The 14,169-nt window shown below is 42.5% G+C and overlaps 2 protein-coding genes across 2 annotated transcripts; both read right to left on the reverse strand.

The window, feature by feature from the left end:
- Positions 1-71: 71 nt before the first annotated feature.
- LOC120952490 (tRNA (adenine(37)-N6)-methyltransferase) lies at positions 72-2,494 on the reverse strand. Its single transcript, XM_040371846.2, has 5 exons — positions 2,350-2,494; positions 2,161-2,287; positions 1,713-2,102; positions 1,385-1,648; positions 72-944 (listed from the first exon to the last, which is right to left on the reverse strand). The coding sequence occupies exons 1-5, from the start codon at positions 2,418-2,420 to the stop codon at positions 738-740; spliced, it is 1,059 nt and encodes a 352-aa protein (XP_040227780.2). The 5' UTR covers positions 2,421-2,494; the 3' UTR covers positions 72-737.
- Positions 2,495-5,524: 3,030 nt separating this feature from the next.
- On the reverse strand, positions 5,525-12,439 carry LOC120950884 (uncharacterized). The gene is made up of 4 exons (XM_040369270.2): positions 12,037-12,439; positions 6,641-6,991; positions 6,411-6,530; positions 5,525-6,265 (listed from the first exon to the last, which is right to left on the reverse strand). Exons 1-4 carry the CDS (start codon positions 12,055-12,057, stop codon positions 6,191-6,193), a joined length of 567 nt encoding a protein of 188 aa, XP_040225204.1. The 5' UTR covers positions 12,058-12,439; the 3' UTR covers positions 5,525-6,190.
- Between the last annotated feature and the right edge of the window lie 1,730 nt (positions 12,440-14,169).

Below are 14,169 nucleotides of genomic sequence, written 5' to 3' on the forward strand. Positions count from 1 at the left end.
TAAACGACCACTAAACGGCTTCTAAACGACTCAAGCTTTCTACCTAAATGGAATATAGAAAGACTTCGTTTAGCAGACGGCAAACGACTCATGCATTCTAAAAATAGCAAAAAAAGCTGGTGGCGCTCTGTTGGTGGGATACCCCAACCAGTTGAGCTTCATCGCTTGGAGGAGAGCTTTCTCATTTCCTCTGTACTGTTGTATGGTTTCGCATTGAAGTTATGCATCGCTAGAACTAGAACGGCGATACGATGATTTAAATATTGAACTCCCATGGAAACCACCAGCGCTGAAGTAAGTGAGATTTGAATAATGATCGTCGGTGTTGATACCCATGTATCTGACTGACCACACGATCAATTTCACTATTTTTTGCTCGGAAAGTTAGAAGGCTTATATAGGTCACACATATAGGAAAACGACAGCAATACAATGATGAGTTGTAATACGCCATCTATTGAGCAAACCAATGAAGCTAGGGAGATTTCGTTTTTTCTATGGATATTCGATTTTCCAGTCGTTTAAGCTTAATCTGTGGCATTTGGGTTTTAATATTTGTGAGGAGAGGAAAAAAATATGAAAAATTATTTTTTATTTATTAGTTTTCACCGCATAAATTGTCTCGCCTTCGCTATCTAGCATAAATCAATTTCGGAAATTGCATGACCTAGTTACGTCTACTTATGAAGCATACGTTACACCACTAGACAATGTATTTGTCTTAGTTATTTCACTTTTTATTCATTAGATGAAGAGCATTCCCCATCCATTTCCTGGAAGTTTACAACATCTCTTACTTGTAGGACGGTTACGGTGGTGTTTTGATCGTCAAATTTGCACGTGACGGTATGATCTCCCAATTGAAACGTGTATATTTGCGATCCATACTTCGTGCGTAAATAAACAGAACGTGGATCGGCCTTTAGTACATCTACAATGGAATTCTGCAATGAAATGAAATAATAAACAATTAATTCAAGTATAGCATGGTACAGGCGTCCCCCGAGTTACGAAGATTTGCAGATATGACGATTTTGATTTTTGACTGTTAAAAACTATCATTTAGAAGTTTTTTTTTTAATTTCGTATTGATAACCCTTATATACACATATAAAAATATTTTTCATTTGCCGAATCTTGAATATTTATATCGCGCAAACAACCTTTCGAGTACAATACATTATTGAACATCGTTTTAAATAAAAAAAAAATACGTTATCCTAGATTTTGACTCTTTGACATCAGTTATGAACTTTATGTTAACAGATATTCGACTTACAACTTTTTCGACTCACGCTTTGTTTTGTGACATTTTTTCGGTCTCAAATACAGTCGTATCTCGGGGGACGCCTGTATAGATCAATTGTTTCACCGCTGTACTTACCTTTTCTATTTGAAGCTCTTGGAGTTGCGATTCTGCATTTGCATTGAACATAACGTTTAAGCTCGAACTGTTCAGAACCCAATTAGGTACGGATACGTTAGGCAACGGTTGCCCATTTGAGGTGGCCGAATTCCTGTCTAACAGGGTTGTTTCCTCACCATCCGGTGCTTCGCGTGAGTTTAAAAACTCTGCCTCTTTGAGGTTCACCGGAACATCATACTGTGGGATGTACGGTTTGATGTCTAGAACGGGAGTACCATCAACCTGCGTAGCAGATGGAATACCATTAGTATGGATTCTAAAAGGAGATCTAGAATGTCTATCTTACCATGTCTGTACCGAGAAAGTACACTTTGGAATCTTCAACCCGATCCAGTTGCACCAGCGATAATCCAATCGGACATGGACGATGGGGCGATCTCGTACTAAACACTCCAACACGTTCGCCACCTAGTCGTGGGGGAGCTACTTTCGCTTTCGCATGGTTAGGATTGCGGTGAAAGTAGTAAATGATCCACAGGTGCGAAAAGTTTTCCAGCCCATCAAGCGAGTGGCCGGGATTGTTAAATGTTTTGGGTGATATATCTATCCTGCTCAGCAAAGCCGTTGCCAGACTGGCCTGCCGCGGTACAGCCCGCTTTTCATTGAACACCGTTTTAATTACACCTATTGGCTTGAATGTGCACACATCAGCATCGTCCTCATTAGTTGAGCCTTCCTGAAGAAAGAAAACAATCGTTAGAAGGATGCCTTTTATTCCATCGCGACATAGGTACCATATCTTGGCGCTGTCCATTTTGTTGCTGTTTTTCCCGGCACCCATCGCACCGATAATCATTCAAAATTTTCATAACATTCTGAATCTCTTTCGTGTGCATGTGCTGCAGGTTGGAAAGTTGCTGCCTGAAGCGTGACAAAAATTATTATCTGTTTGTTCTATTTTGTTTTTACCAGTGGGTCTGTACCTTAAGTTTTTGATTTCACTTCTAGCAGTTGCCAGCTGTGCTTTTAGAAATTCTATTTCTGAATCACACATTTTCGATGCAAAACTTATCACAAAATAGCTACGAGAAGAGAAGTAAACAAATCAACAATTCGGTTTGACAGCCCACAAGAAAGATTCCCAGTGCAAAAAGTCATGCTCGCTTACTCATGCCCGATGAAAAATATATGAGTTTGGATTTGCAGGAGCGGTTAGGCTGGATACTAGTTCAAACGCGCCGTTAAATATAATGCGATATTTGAAATAGTTTCGGCCGGTATTGTAGACTCTGAAGAAATTTAGCAGGATATATTTTTCACATGTGATATTTGAGCATATAAACTACATGTGGTAGATAATTTCTAGTCGCAATACCAACCCTTATTATAAAATATATTTTCCCTAGAGTGAACAGTTATGATGTTGACCTCACGCATGATTTTAAATCGTTCACAGAAAAACTGCAGCAGTGGCCTAAAAATTGATGATGAAAAGATTCATCCTAATCATAATTGTCCAGATGAATAAAGTCCTTATCACATTGAGGAAAACAAACACATGGAACAGATTTGGAAGTGTTGTCGTAGAACAGCTTCTTCGATATAAAATTATAAAGTAATAATTAAAATAACTTATTTAGTAACAATTAAAATAACTTGTTATTATTAACTTAGATAATAATAACAGAAAAATATGTTTTATATAAAATTCCGTTCCATTATTCCAAGCATGTTATTACATGCTGTCAAATTAAGGTTAACTACAAATAGATTTCAAAATTATTCCTGTTTTGTAATATGCCCTACAGTGGAATTCATTCATTCAAACCATGACCATTACTTGATAAATTGGCACACAATTGTATGCCACAACAACAACAAAAATCATTTCGCACTTATTTTTAAGTCTGTGTATCTACATAATGGAAAAAAATCATTCAAAATGAAACACCAGGTAACACGATACATGCTATTTGAAAGTGTCCCAATTCTAAACCATCAATGCTAAAGGTACTAGTAAATTTCAATGCCACCAGGGTGCGATATCAGATCGTATTTCTTCGGCGTGATTTCACAGTGATACCGGAGACATCTGACAAGACTAACACCTCATCACCTCAATATTCCAAACCATCAACATCACTCTCATACTCAATGACAATTCTCACATATTTCTTATTCAGAAAACATTTTTAATACTTCAAACTACGGTTTCATTTACCGGTGTAGGGGAAAGTAGATAAAGACGAACACTGCGGGTAAGATGAACACTTCTCATGAATGAATGAAAAAGGTAATTTTCGAAAAAAAATCAACAATGCAGCATCCGAACTTAAAGTAAAACAACACATTTGAGAACATTTTTGGCATAAAATATGCTAAATTGGTTAAATCCACGAACAAAACAAATTTTCAATCGTGCACGCCCTGGTGGATCTAATTTGACTACTACGGATCTTAAGCTCTGTAACTTGTATTGTTTATGTTTTCGGAAGTTTTATTACTTGAGTGAATTATCGTGATTATAAAGAAAAAAAAACTGGCGAAAGAAAAAGCAATGAAAGCAATAAAAATTCTTTTTTTTTGTGGTTTAAACATCCTGACATAAAATCGGGAAAAACGAACAATCTGTCGTAGGGAAAGATGGACACCGAATTTGTTGATTTATTTTAATTCTTATATCAATTGGTGATGAATAGATTTTTTCAAATGCCTTATATAAGGGTATTTGGAAGATATGAAACATCCAGCAACTAGAGAAACCATTAAAATATGCGAGAAACGGCACACCAGTCAAAATAGCAACCATTCGTTATGCTATTACTCGCTCGACGCTGGCGAGGCACTTCACGAAATCCAATATCTTGTCACGACTTGGACAACTTTAAGCAGTAAAAATATTAGGCATTGATACGACATCGTCGAAAAATAGATGAAAAATTTAATGGGATTACAAATATCAAATGTTGAATGTTGATATAGTGGAAAACATGGCTATACCTATTAACAAGACCCTCCAAAATGCTGGGGCCGTGAACTTTCCGAGGTGTAATTTTCTAAAGGGAAGGCATAGACTGTTGTTCTGTAAGCTGGAGCAACGTCAACTGTTTGTGCCCGATGTTTAACAATGCCTTAGATTCTTCATTCCACGATATGTTACCAGTGACGCTTACAATTCCTAAATTCATGGTTAAACGAACCGGCGCTGCAATTCGCCTAGAATTGGTTTATGTATGTACCAGAATGTGGAAAGGAATGGGATATGTCTAAATACTATAAACCTCTTCAATTTCCATCGTTTTCTATAGGTGTTTTACTTACTATCTTACCCTTTATGGTGTCAATCTTTCCCATATCAGGTGTACGTCTTACCCGAACATTTTAAAACAGAACAAAAAAAAAAAGGTTTTATTCATAAAAAAAACCGCAAAACGTGATATAAACACAAAAGTTTCAAAACATTTTCTGATAAAACATGAGTGTAAGATAATGTATGCACATTTTCGTGGCCGTTGCATATGTACATCCCTAGATTTTTACCATTTTCCTTAACGTGTCCATCTTTACCTGCCTTCCCCTACGTGTACAAACAATCAATTCGACACTACGTTGTAAGTTAAGTTCTTTCAATTATATTACCTGAAATTGGAGCTTTAGTTCAAGGTTGTGAAAATGAAGCATACTGATAAATTTCTCATTTAATCGTTGGTTTTTTACGTTTTTTTTTAATTTATAGTCGATTTGAAAAATATCATTTTTCCCCGTGATAATTATTGCCAATTTTCATATGCTACATTTTCGCACAATCCGTATACTACCAACCGAAATATACCATAAATGATACCACGAAAGAGGGATGTAAATCGAACCGGCTCTAATTGATGTACGGTGTTGTGGTGCGCTAGGTTGAATTGAATTACCCGCTGTATTAACAACGTTGCTGCAAATGGCGAACGCACACAACCGCACACGCATACATACAGGGCCGGAGTCATATGCAGCGATTCGATAAAGCTGGGATAAAATATGCAATACTCTCGCATGCAGGATAAACTGAACTGCTGCAGTCGATTATGTGCGATTACGGCATCAGGCTGTCTGATGGGCAGGAGGGTATGGAATGCACCACTCGCTCGACCGTGGGTAATACACGAGTAATAAGGCTGTTTTTAGCACGGCACTGTGCCATTGGGAGTAAAAACCGCAGCACATTGCCATACTGATGTGTTTATTTAGATTCTTGTGTTGTGCTGCTGCTTCTTACAATAAATAGGTACGATAATACAGTGTTGTTGATAATACGTCACACAGCAGTTACGGCGGCTCTAGCCGAAGTAAGCAGAACTCAATCGCGTGTACTATAGCTGTATCCGCATTAGCATAAGGTTGCGTTCGAAGCAAATGGTACCGAAAACATGCGTGCGTGGTGAAACATCGAAACATGTATCTCACGTGCACATCTCACCTCGATCCGATTGGGCTTGCAATATTGGGCGGGGGGACAACGGGGTGACAATATTGTCCTGTGCGGGGCAGCAGAGGACGTAGCGCCTTGTAATACGCATATTGTGGGTATGTACAGTACAAATAGTCGTCGCACGGGCGATAAACACGTAAAAGGGCTCATTTTACACATTAATCAGTGCTCGATCGGGCGGGCGGGGGAGGGGAGGAGTTCGGGTTGCTCTGCTGCTCCTCCGGGAGTCGTTGGTCGGTCGGGCGGGCGGTCGGGGGTCAGGCCGGCGGCCGGGGACCGGATCCACCAGTGCGGGGCCGTTGCAGAATTGTTCTCGTCGCTCGCCAGAACAGTCCGGTGCCGTGCTGTTATTTGCCCAGGCGGTAGGAATGCTTGTCACCGATCTGCTCCTTTGGCCACATACACTCACACCCAGCATCGATCTTGAAGCGAGACAGAGAGAAGGGAAGGCAAAGGCAAAGTCAGTGGGATATGGGATTAGAAGTGAGATAAGCTAATTAAACCGCCTCCTACGGTGACCGTTTTTGCTGTCCGTTGGTGTGTCGGTCCACTCCCAAGCACGCTTACCTCCTTGAGGGCGACATGCTCCCAGCAGTTGACGGCTTTGGTGTCCGGCCCTGTCACCTTGCGGCGTGTGATGTAGATCTTTTGACGTATCTGGGTGCAGGAAAGGCCGGTCTCGGTGCACTGCAAGCATGGGAATGTTCGAAATCAATCATACACGCACATGCAGGGGCGAGCAGTTCGGGCGGGTGGGCCTGAAATCCCAATTTCGGGCAGCATCGCCAGCTAATTACCTTATTCTGGTAGGTGTTGTACGAGCTAAGGCATGACTCGGTGACATAGTGATTAGGGCGATACTCGTACCCATCGGTACCGTTGCCGACGTACACGATGTTCAGCAGCACCTCGCAGACGGGCTGGCGCGAGTGGGACCGTTTGACCACGATCGGTTGTCCGGCTTCCGCATCCACGTCCTGCTGGTCGCCGTACTCGCCATACTCCGGGCCTCCGTCGTTCGGCGGCGCCCGGTTCCACTTCATCAGCGGGGCCCACACGTTCGGACCGCCGAAGAGATTGCGCAGCGGGTCGTCGTCCTTGTTGCCCATCACCAGGGCCATTGTGACAGCGACCGAAAATAGAAAAATCTAGACACAGGTCGATACAGGTCCAATGCGTCATCGGGGATGCATCAGGTTCGATGGGGATAGAGAGGGTAGAGAGGAGAGAGAGAAAAAAAGAGAACAGAACCGGAAAGAATGTGAATTAGAATCGGAAGTCCTATCAGGCATCATCTGAAGAGTGTGGAAGCAATGATTCATTCGGCGCCGTTTCAATGGAAGTCGTGCTTATCGGATTTGTCGGTATGTTAGTTTTTGCTCTTTACAAACCCCCAGCTAGGGTTGACGTAGCTGATGATGCCTCAGCTTTGATGACCGGAACCACCAGATGTTTCCCTTCGATGACCCGATTGCAGCAGGGTACACACACACACGCACACAGGTCTACTAACCCTACTGCTGGTATGACGTAGTACATACCGATTCGCACGGCTAACCGGTGCCTCGATAAGATAGACAACGCTCAAGTACGTTTGGTAGCATTACGGCAGCCGTAGCACTACACCGGCGGATGAGTAGTTGTGCAATAATTGTTACGATTTAGTGTGCAACACCATTCCTGCGTGGCGTTTGCGCGGCCGTGCAAACTATGACCAGCTGGTGCGCTGTTCCTGTTCCGTCAACATGCAGCCACGTCATCGCAAAGGACACGGCGTGCCAATTCCAGGAAGCATGTGTTCTCATGGAGCATACCGCTACATACCGCGTGTTGCGCTTCCCGGTTCTCCTCAATCACATCTGTTCCACCTGCACCCTCCTACGCTGCCCATTTCCCCCCTCCCTTTGGACCAGTCCGAACCATTCCCATTTCTGGTTTTGCGGTCGTTATCGCTGGGCGCTGAGTGTGTGTTACCTTTTAATTATGTTGACCTAACGCGCTTCGATCCGGCGCTTCCACCCATTAAGGCATACGGGCACGCTAGCGGGGTGCGGTGGTGGACGATAGCAGTGAACCTGGTGAAATGGCACTTTATTTGGTCTGTCAATAGAATGACAGATAGAGGAAGCGGAAAGCGAAACCGCTTACAATTTTCTCGCATCCAGCAGCGAGGTGTCGTCTGTGGATCGCAACTACCGTGCGCGTCGTAATTGGTGCACCAACCAATTTTGACCCCAAACCTCCCCAATCCCCGTTGCCAGGGGGGAGGGGAGTATTTTATGTATTTCCACTATCACCGTTTGAACAGATCGTTTTTTTTTTCGGGGAGGGAAACATTCTTTGCAGTTCATTAAGAGAGCAATTTGGAACGCTCGTTGCTCGGACCCATTTCCATTTGACCGGAGCGATAAGATCGCTGCCGACTTGCCGTGGCACGGGCGCGCAGAGCATTAATGGTGCTGTAATGAGGCTGATAGATAATTTGCACTCTGCCGATATCGGCCGTATTGCTGATCGTTAAATTTGGTGCCGAAAAACCAAATTTGCCAATCGAACACCACTCCTGGTGCCTATCGCAAGATCTATACCGACAAATGGGCACAAAATTGCATTCCAATTTCTATACCGCCTCCCCAAAGCGGATATGATTATTGCGATTGAGCGTGAAAAAGCGTTCGGCTCGACGTAGTGCTACTGCTACACTGTCACAAAATTATTTGCAAACAAACCGTTCACCAACCGTTGTGCGGCGGATGATTGTACGCACGTTTTCACTGAATGATTTATCCATTCTATGATGATGATGGCTTTGGTAGGGGCAGAAAGCTTTCGTGGCAAGTAGCGGTGATGCGGTGTATTATTCAACGCAAATAGACGACTACTACAAAGTGCAACCCGAATGGGGTGGATGGCTAATACATCGACTTATTGGTAATGCATCGGAATGATGAGGACAATCATCTGCCAACACGAGCTTGTGATGATTCAGCAATCAGTTTGTTAATATATCAATTGGAAAAGGAGCGAGCGGAAAGCTCATCTCCGTTCGGTTATCAGGGGGCACCATCTCGGGCTTGGTGTTGCATCCGAGCTCGTGAAGCCACTTTCAATTTACTTAGCCTCAGCTGGAGTGAATAAAAGTGGTATAATAAATCCATTACTTGCAATACATATTTATAAGGCTCTGTTGCAAACGTACTCACACATACACGAATGTCACATGCACATGCTCAAATCGAAGGGATTTGTGCCGGAGGACATTCGAATGTACGGGCGAATTTTAATCTTTACCAATGCTAAAGCCCTCTCCAGCATCGAACAAGAGTGTTGGTGGTGGTGGTGGTGGTGCATTCTCTGCGGTTGCATTCAACTTCACATCAGCTGGTACCATGAGCATAACGCTATTTATGCATGTACGCTTGGCTTGAAATTAAAATGTCAGGTCGCATATTTTGTGCACCTTCAAAGAATAATGGTGTTTGATGTCTGTTTGTGCATGTGTGTGTGGATAGTGAGAGTGCGTAATAAAACTTTTAATCAATACTTGATACGATCTATTTAAAGTATCTGCCCTAATCCTTACAGTTGCATATGAATGAGGCTTTTTTCTACAGACGATCGTGTGAGACCTGGGAATGCGGGAAAACTTTTACCCAATAGATTGTGCAAGTGTTACATCCTTCTAATAATGTCCGTAAAGTGCTTTCACCCAAACACTTCCCTTACACAATTTGTAGAATATAATAATTTGTTTTTAATTGAAAGATCCTGCATACGTTCTACGCTTTTGATTTATGATTTATTAAACTTGAGATGCAATTGAGGCCAACATGGCAATTTGGAATTATTCTATAATAAATAATCCTTGGAATATAATTTAGTCATCTGACTACAGGTATTAACAATTCTAGCAAATATGTTTAATATGATAGAGATGCTGACAGTTCCTTTTCGTGGAAAGGTTTTGAAACTGAGCAACTGCGGAATATTTTGCAGACAAAAAGTATGACATTTAAGTACAGTAAACAAACTCATCAGACACACTCATATCTTTTTAATATTTCTCCCCACAATGAGCACAAATGAATTGATTACAAATACCCTTTTAAACAAGTAAATTGTTACAAAACGAGCAAGACCATTTGCGTTTACAGTATTATATTTATGCTTCCTTATGTCATTGTTGAAATGTACCAAGAACATGCTTGGTAAAAATTGAACATTGCTTTACCCGTGCACTCGCTCATGAAGTTTAATTTCGATACAAAAATCGAATAAAACATTTACGTAGTGGTTGATTGTTTTGGAATTTTTGGGTACATAGGCTAAATAATGTATTTTAGATTGGAAACATGGAACATTGGATAAAGCCAATATAACAAAAACGATGCAAGAAATTGAAACAAAAACAAACAACATAAAAAACGAGACATGAAAACTATAATGAACTGTCAGTAAAACATCAATGCCTCAATTGTTTATGGATAGACTATGCCCGTTGAACAATATTTTTCCATTTTTTAGTTCAACATTTTTTTTTCGATTTACTTGTACTTTAATTTTGATGCAAAATTTATTAAAAATAAAACCTTCCTTTGTAACGAGTAAACCACTGGAACAAGTTTAGCTCAGTATACAGTTTTGGTGACACTTTACTAGCATCAGCGTCAAGTGACAAAACGCATCAAATAAAATTAAGAACTGCCTGATTGTGTAAACCAATTACGAGAATACGATAGCAATAATCGGAAATAATCAGAATTTGCTAGATGCAAATTAAGAAGTGAAATATCATACATCAAAAATGGGAAACTCAACTGTCTTTTACGGATATTTTAATATTCAATTTCCAGGAGGTCGAATAGAACAAAATTGATTACTAGTTTCGGTCGTTTGTGTTTAAGAGGTTGAAATATTCAAAATTAAGTGAATCCTTACAAACCATTTTTACTTATGAACTTATGACACATACATATATCAATCAAATTGAAACATATTAAACCCTAACAAAACCATTGTACAATACGCCTATTCTGACAATTGCCACTGCTCCTGATTGCCATTAGTCATGCATCGCGGGTACCGCAGCTCGCAAATCAAAACATACCGTGCCCTGATTGTGCCACGGTTACACAAGTGACAATCGATTAAATGTGTTTCTTTGGCGCGTTTAAAAATCAATCACAAACTGCAACCAATGCCACACCGTTCCAGTTGTCGAGTAACGTGACCTGTTTCATATCACCATCGGTTTTGCATAAACGTTCTCCCCCCTGCCAGCCCTGCTTTCGCCCGTGATTGGGCTCGCAATTTCAAGCGGCATTTGAATTAGTTTCCAACATATTGAACAATATGTGCAGCGGTGAAAGCAAAACAACTACAGACAACAGCTACAGCAACAAAACAAACTGCATCCAGAACGGTTTCACACCGGTGTCGATAACGAAATGGAGTGCGCGGGATAGAAACGTTTGAATAAATTGATCAATAAACGACGCTTTGCTAATTGTTATTTGTTTTCCACTGCACTTCCGCGGCTCTGGCTCATCCCGTCCAGACAGGCCACGGACTGACTGACGCAACGGGCACTTGTGCTGCGCGAAGGTGAGCTCCACGAACAATTATACTGAGTGTAGGCAATGTGTATAATTTCATAAGGCTCGGCAAACCCATAAGGCTCATGCAGAAGCAGTACAATGTAGAACCGTTATTGCAATTTGCTTGCCACAGTTTGCACCGTGCACTTAACATGCTCCAAGCCTGATGGCTGTTTCTAGCGGTATGTTATGTTACTTTTACGCAGCAAAAGCAGCCTCACTGTAGCACTGTATGATTGCAAATTGAAAGCTTTCTCCCGTGACACATCGTTACTGTGCCCACCTTTCCCAGCGCTTTGATGAACATTGGCGTCGGTGGGAAGCGATGTTGTGCTAAAATGAAATTAAAATTTCATCATTCTCCGAAGTTTGCCCCATCGGCAGTCACAATTGCTTGTGACCAAAGAGCGACTAAAGGGCTTGTTTGTTTGTGTGTGTATGTTATTTTTCTTCCTTCCTGTTGGTTATTTCGTTTCATTGAAACTGATTTTCGCTTTCCCACCGATCAGCCGGATGATGGATTGTTTTACAGATTCCAACAGACGGTTGGTAAAAACGCGAAAAACAACAGAAAATGAAACTTTTACCACACTTACTAGCATTGCTATTTTATCCATTTTGAAGCTAGAGATGTCGGGACAGGATCAAGCTGTGGTGTAACGTCACACCAAAGTACACACACGCGCACTCACGCACAGCAAAAGCGAACGATAAAATGAAAAAAAAATCGCACAGGCACAAACACGCGGATCCACTGTTTGATGCTGTACGATGCAGTTAAACGGCTTCGGAAGTTATTTGATAAATAATGAAACAAAACGACACATCGATCGTGTTGCACACCGTCGCATGCACTAATCTAACACACTGAGGCACTAAAGCGTGCACTTCAAACGTCTTCGCTGACTGGAGCTGGCTGCCAGCCCGTTTAGACGATACCAAGCGACCGCTGGGTGGATGTTGAGCCACCACAAAACGAACTAAATCACTGGCCCGGTCGTTGCCGATGGTGCTAGCTTTTATAGTGCTTAGGAGTGTGTCTACTAGAAATACATAAAAATTACCGCGAAAAGCATGCTTATCAGTGCGGGGTTCGGTTGATATCTTTTTTCCCCCTTCTTTCTTTTGTTTGTAGCAACAGATAAGCGAAGGTAAAAGCAACCCAACGCCTCCCTTCGATCACAGCTGATGATGGCTAACGCCGCGGGCTAGGGCGCAAGCGCACAGGATTCCGCGCGGCGAAAGGCTGATCTTAAGCTCCCATTAAGAAATTGTTCTTCCCATTGCAAAAGCAATGACGCAAGGAGGGATTAACGGGGAAAGGAGTGAGACACTGCTGCACTTAGCGCCTAGCGAGGGCGAACAGGAACCTGGTGGTCGCAGGCGGCCAGTGCTGGCGACGGTTGAGGTTGTGCTAATGAGTAGGATGAAATAAATCACTTTCGTTGCGAGAAAGCTGTTTTCGCTTGTCCATTCATAAAGAGCAGGGGCGCGCTTACTTTTACAGCAGCACAATTACTTCGAAAGTCGGCCGCAATCTCTTGCACAAGGGGGTGGCAAGGGGTATAAATCTCTTTGCCCACTGCTGCAGGAAGGATCGCAGGATTGAACGCCAAGCTCGCTTGGTATGTGGGTTTAACTTTGCTGTTTAGAGATGATAATCTCCCAAGGTTTATCGATATGGTCGATGAATATTGACCTAGTCAACCGTCCACCATCGCATCCCCCCCTCGGGAGTAAATAAACAAACTGCCCATCGGGCATCCACTGTGACACGGACACGGTAATGGGACGTTATTCGTGCTGGTGGATTAGTGTTCAATTCGCTGGAAAGCTCCCGAGGGCTGTACTGCACGAACGTGGGCGCTGGCTGGGCCACTTTGGAGGTTGGTTGTCGTGGTGGAGCGGTGTTCTAAAATCAACTGCAATTAATTATGGCTACTTTGAGTGCGAAGTTAGCGCTTGGGAAAATTCCTCAGGAATCACGTCTTCAGCACGGTGAAGGACGAATTATCCCTTTTGGGAGGGAGTTTTCTCCCATATTCAGCGAATAATGGTATCGATTACGATAATCATGCAGTGGAGAAGGGTGATACGGGTAAGACTAGTAAGTGGCCGCGTTGGGATAAGGGTGTGTATCGGTTCCGTAACATCGAGCACCCTAATGTATCGAACAATTAACCTCTTTAACTAATTTAACACATGACCGGTGCTGAATCAACACGCTGGCTCAAGTGGCTTCGCTTCAAGTCGAAGAGGCGCTTGAAATACAAAAAAAAACAGTTTGTATTGTAGTGTAGGCTGCAACAACAAACGGATACAATCGATTCGCGAGCTGTTCTTTCGATTTGTTTCACTGCAAAGGTTTATGTGTTTCATCGATTGTTAGTGCGGTTGTGTGTGCGTTTCCTGCCTGTGTATAAACTTGTCAATGCGAGACCAGAGTGTGGTGTGAAACCACCTCGGGGCCCGGGTGGAGCAAAGTGGATGCTCAGTTATGTATGCAAATGTTTATTATCGTTCATTATGATTGTCAGGCTTGTCGTAAATTATTAACAACTCCTTCACTCTTCCCGACTGCTGACTGCTGGTGGGTGCGGCACAAACTAGTTGTTCCTTTCAGCACACATACCGGGCGCCGTGCGAGAGGATACAAAGTGCGCCCCAAACCGTACCATGCTTCCTGCCCTTGCTCCACCAACACCAAAATGCTGAAATGACAAGACGCT

The sequence above is a fragment of the Anopheles coluzzii genome, chromosome 2 (genome assembly GCF_943734685.1).
Source record: "Anopheles coluzzii chromosome 2, AcolN3, whole genome shotgun sequence".
NCBI lineage: Eukaryota > Metazoa > Arthropoda > Insecta > Diptera > Culicidae > Anopheles > Anopheles coluzzii.

Excerpts from the sequence above, each read along its gene's own strand:
- LOC120952490 (XM_040371846.2), bottom strand. The coding sequence starts at position 2,420 with ATGTGTGATTCAGAAATAGAATTTCTAAAAGCACAGCTGGCAACTGCT. Across the intron at positions 2,103-2,160 it reads ATGGACAGCGCCAAGATATG|GAAGGCTCAACTAATGAGGA; the intron begins GTACCTATGTCG and ends TTCTTTCTTCAG. Across the intron at positions 945-1,384 it reads AAGAGCTTCAAATAGAAAAG|AATTCCATTGTAGATGTACT; the intron begins GTAAGTACAGCG and ends ATTTCATTGCAG.
- LOC120950884 (XM_040369270.2), bottom strand. The coding sequence starts at position 12,057 with ATGGATAAAATAGCAATGCTA. Across the intron at positions 6,531-6,640 it reads ACAACACCTACCAGAATAAG|TGCACCGAGACCGGCCTTTC; the intron begins GTAATTAGCTGG and ends CCATGCTTGCAG. Across the intron at positions 6,266-6,410 it reads AGCATGTCGCCCTCAAGGAG|ATCGATGCTGGGTGTGAGTG; the intron begins GTAAGCGTGCTT and ends TCTCGCTTCAAG.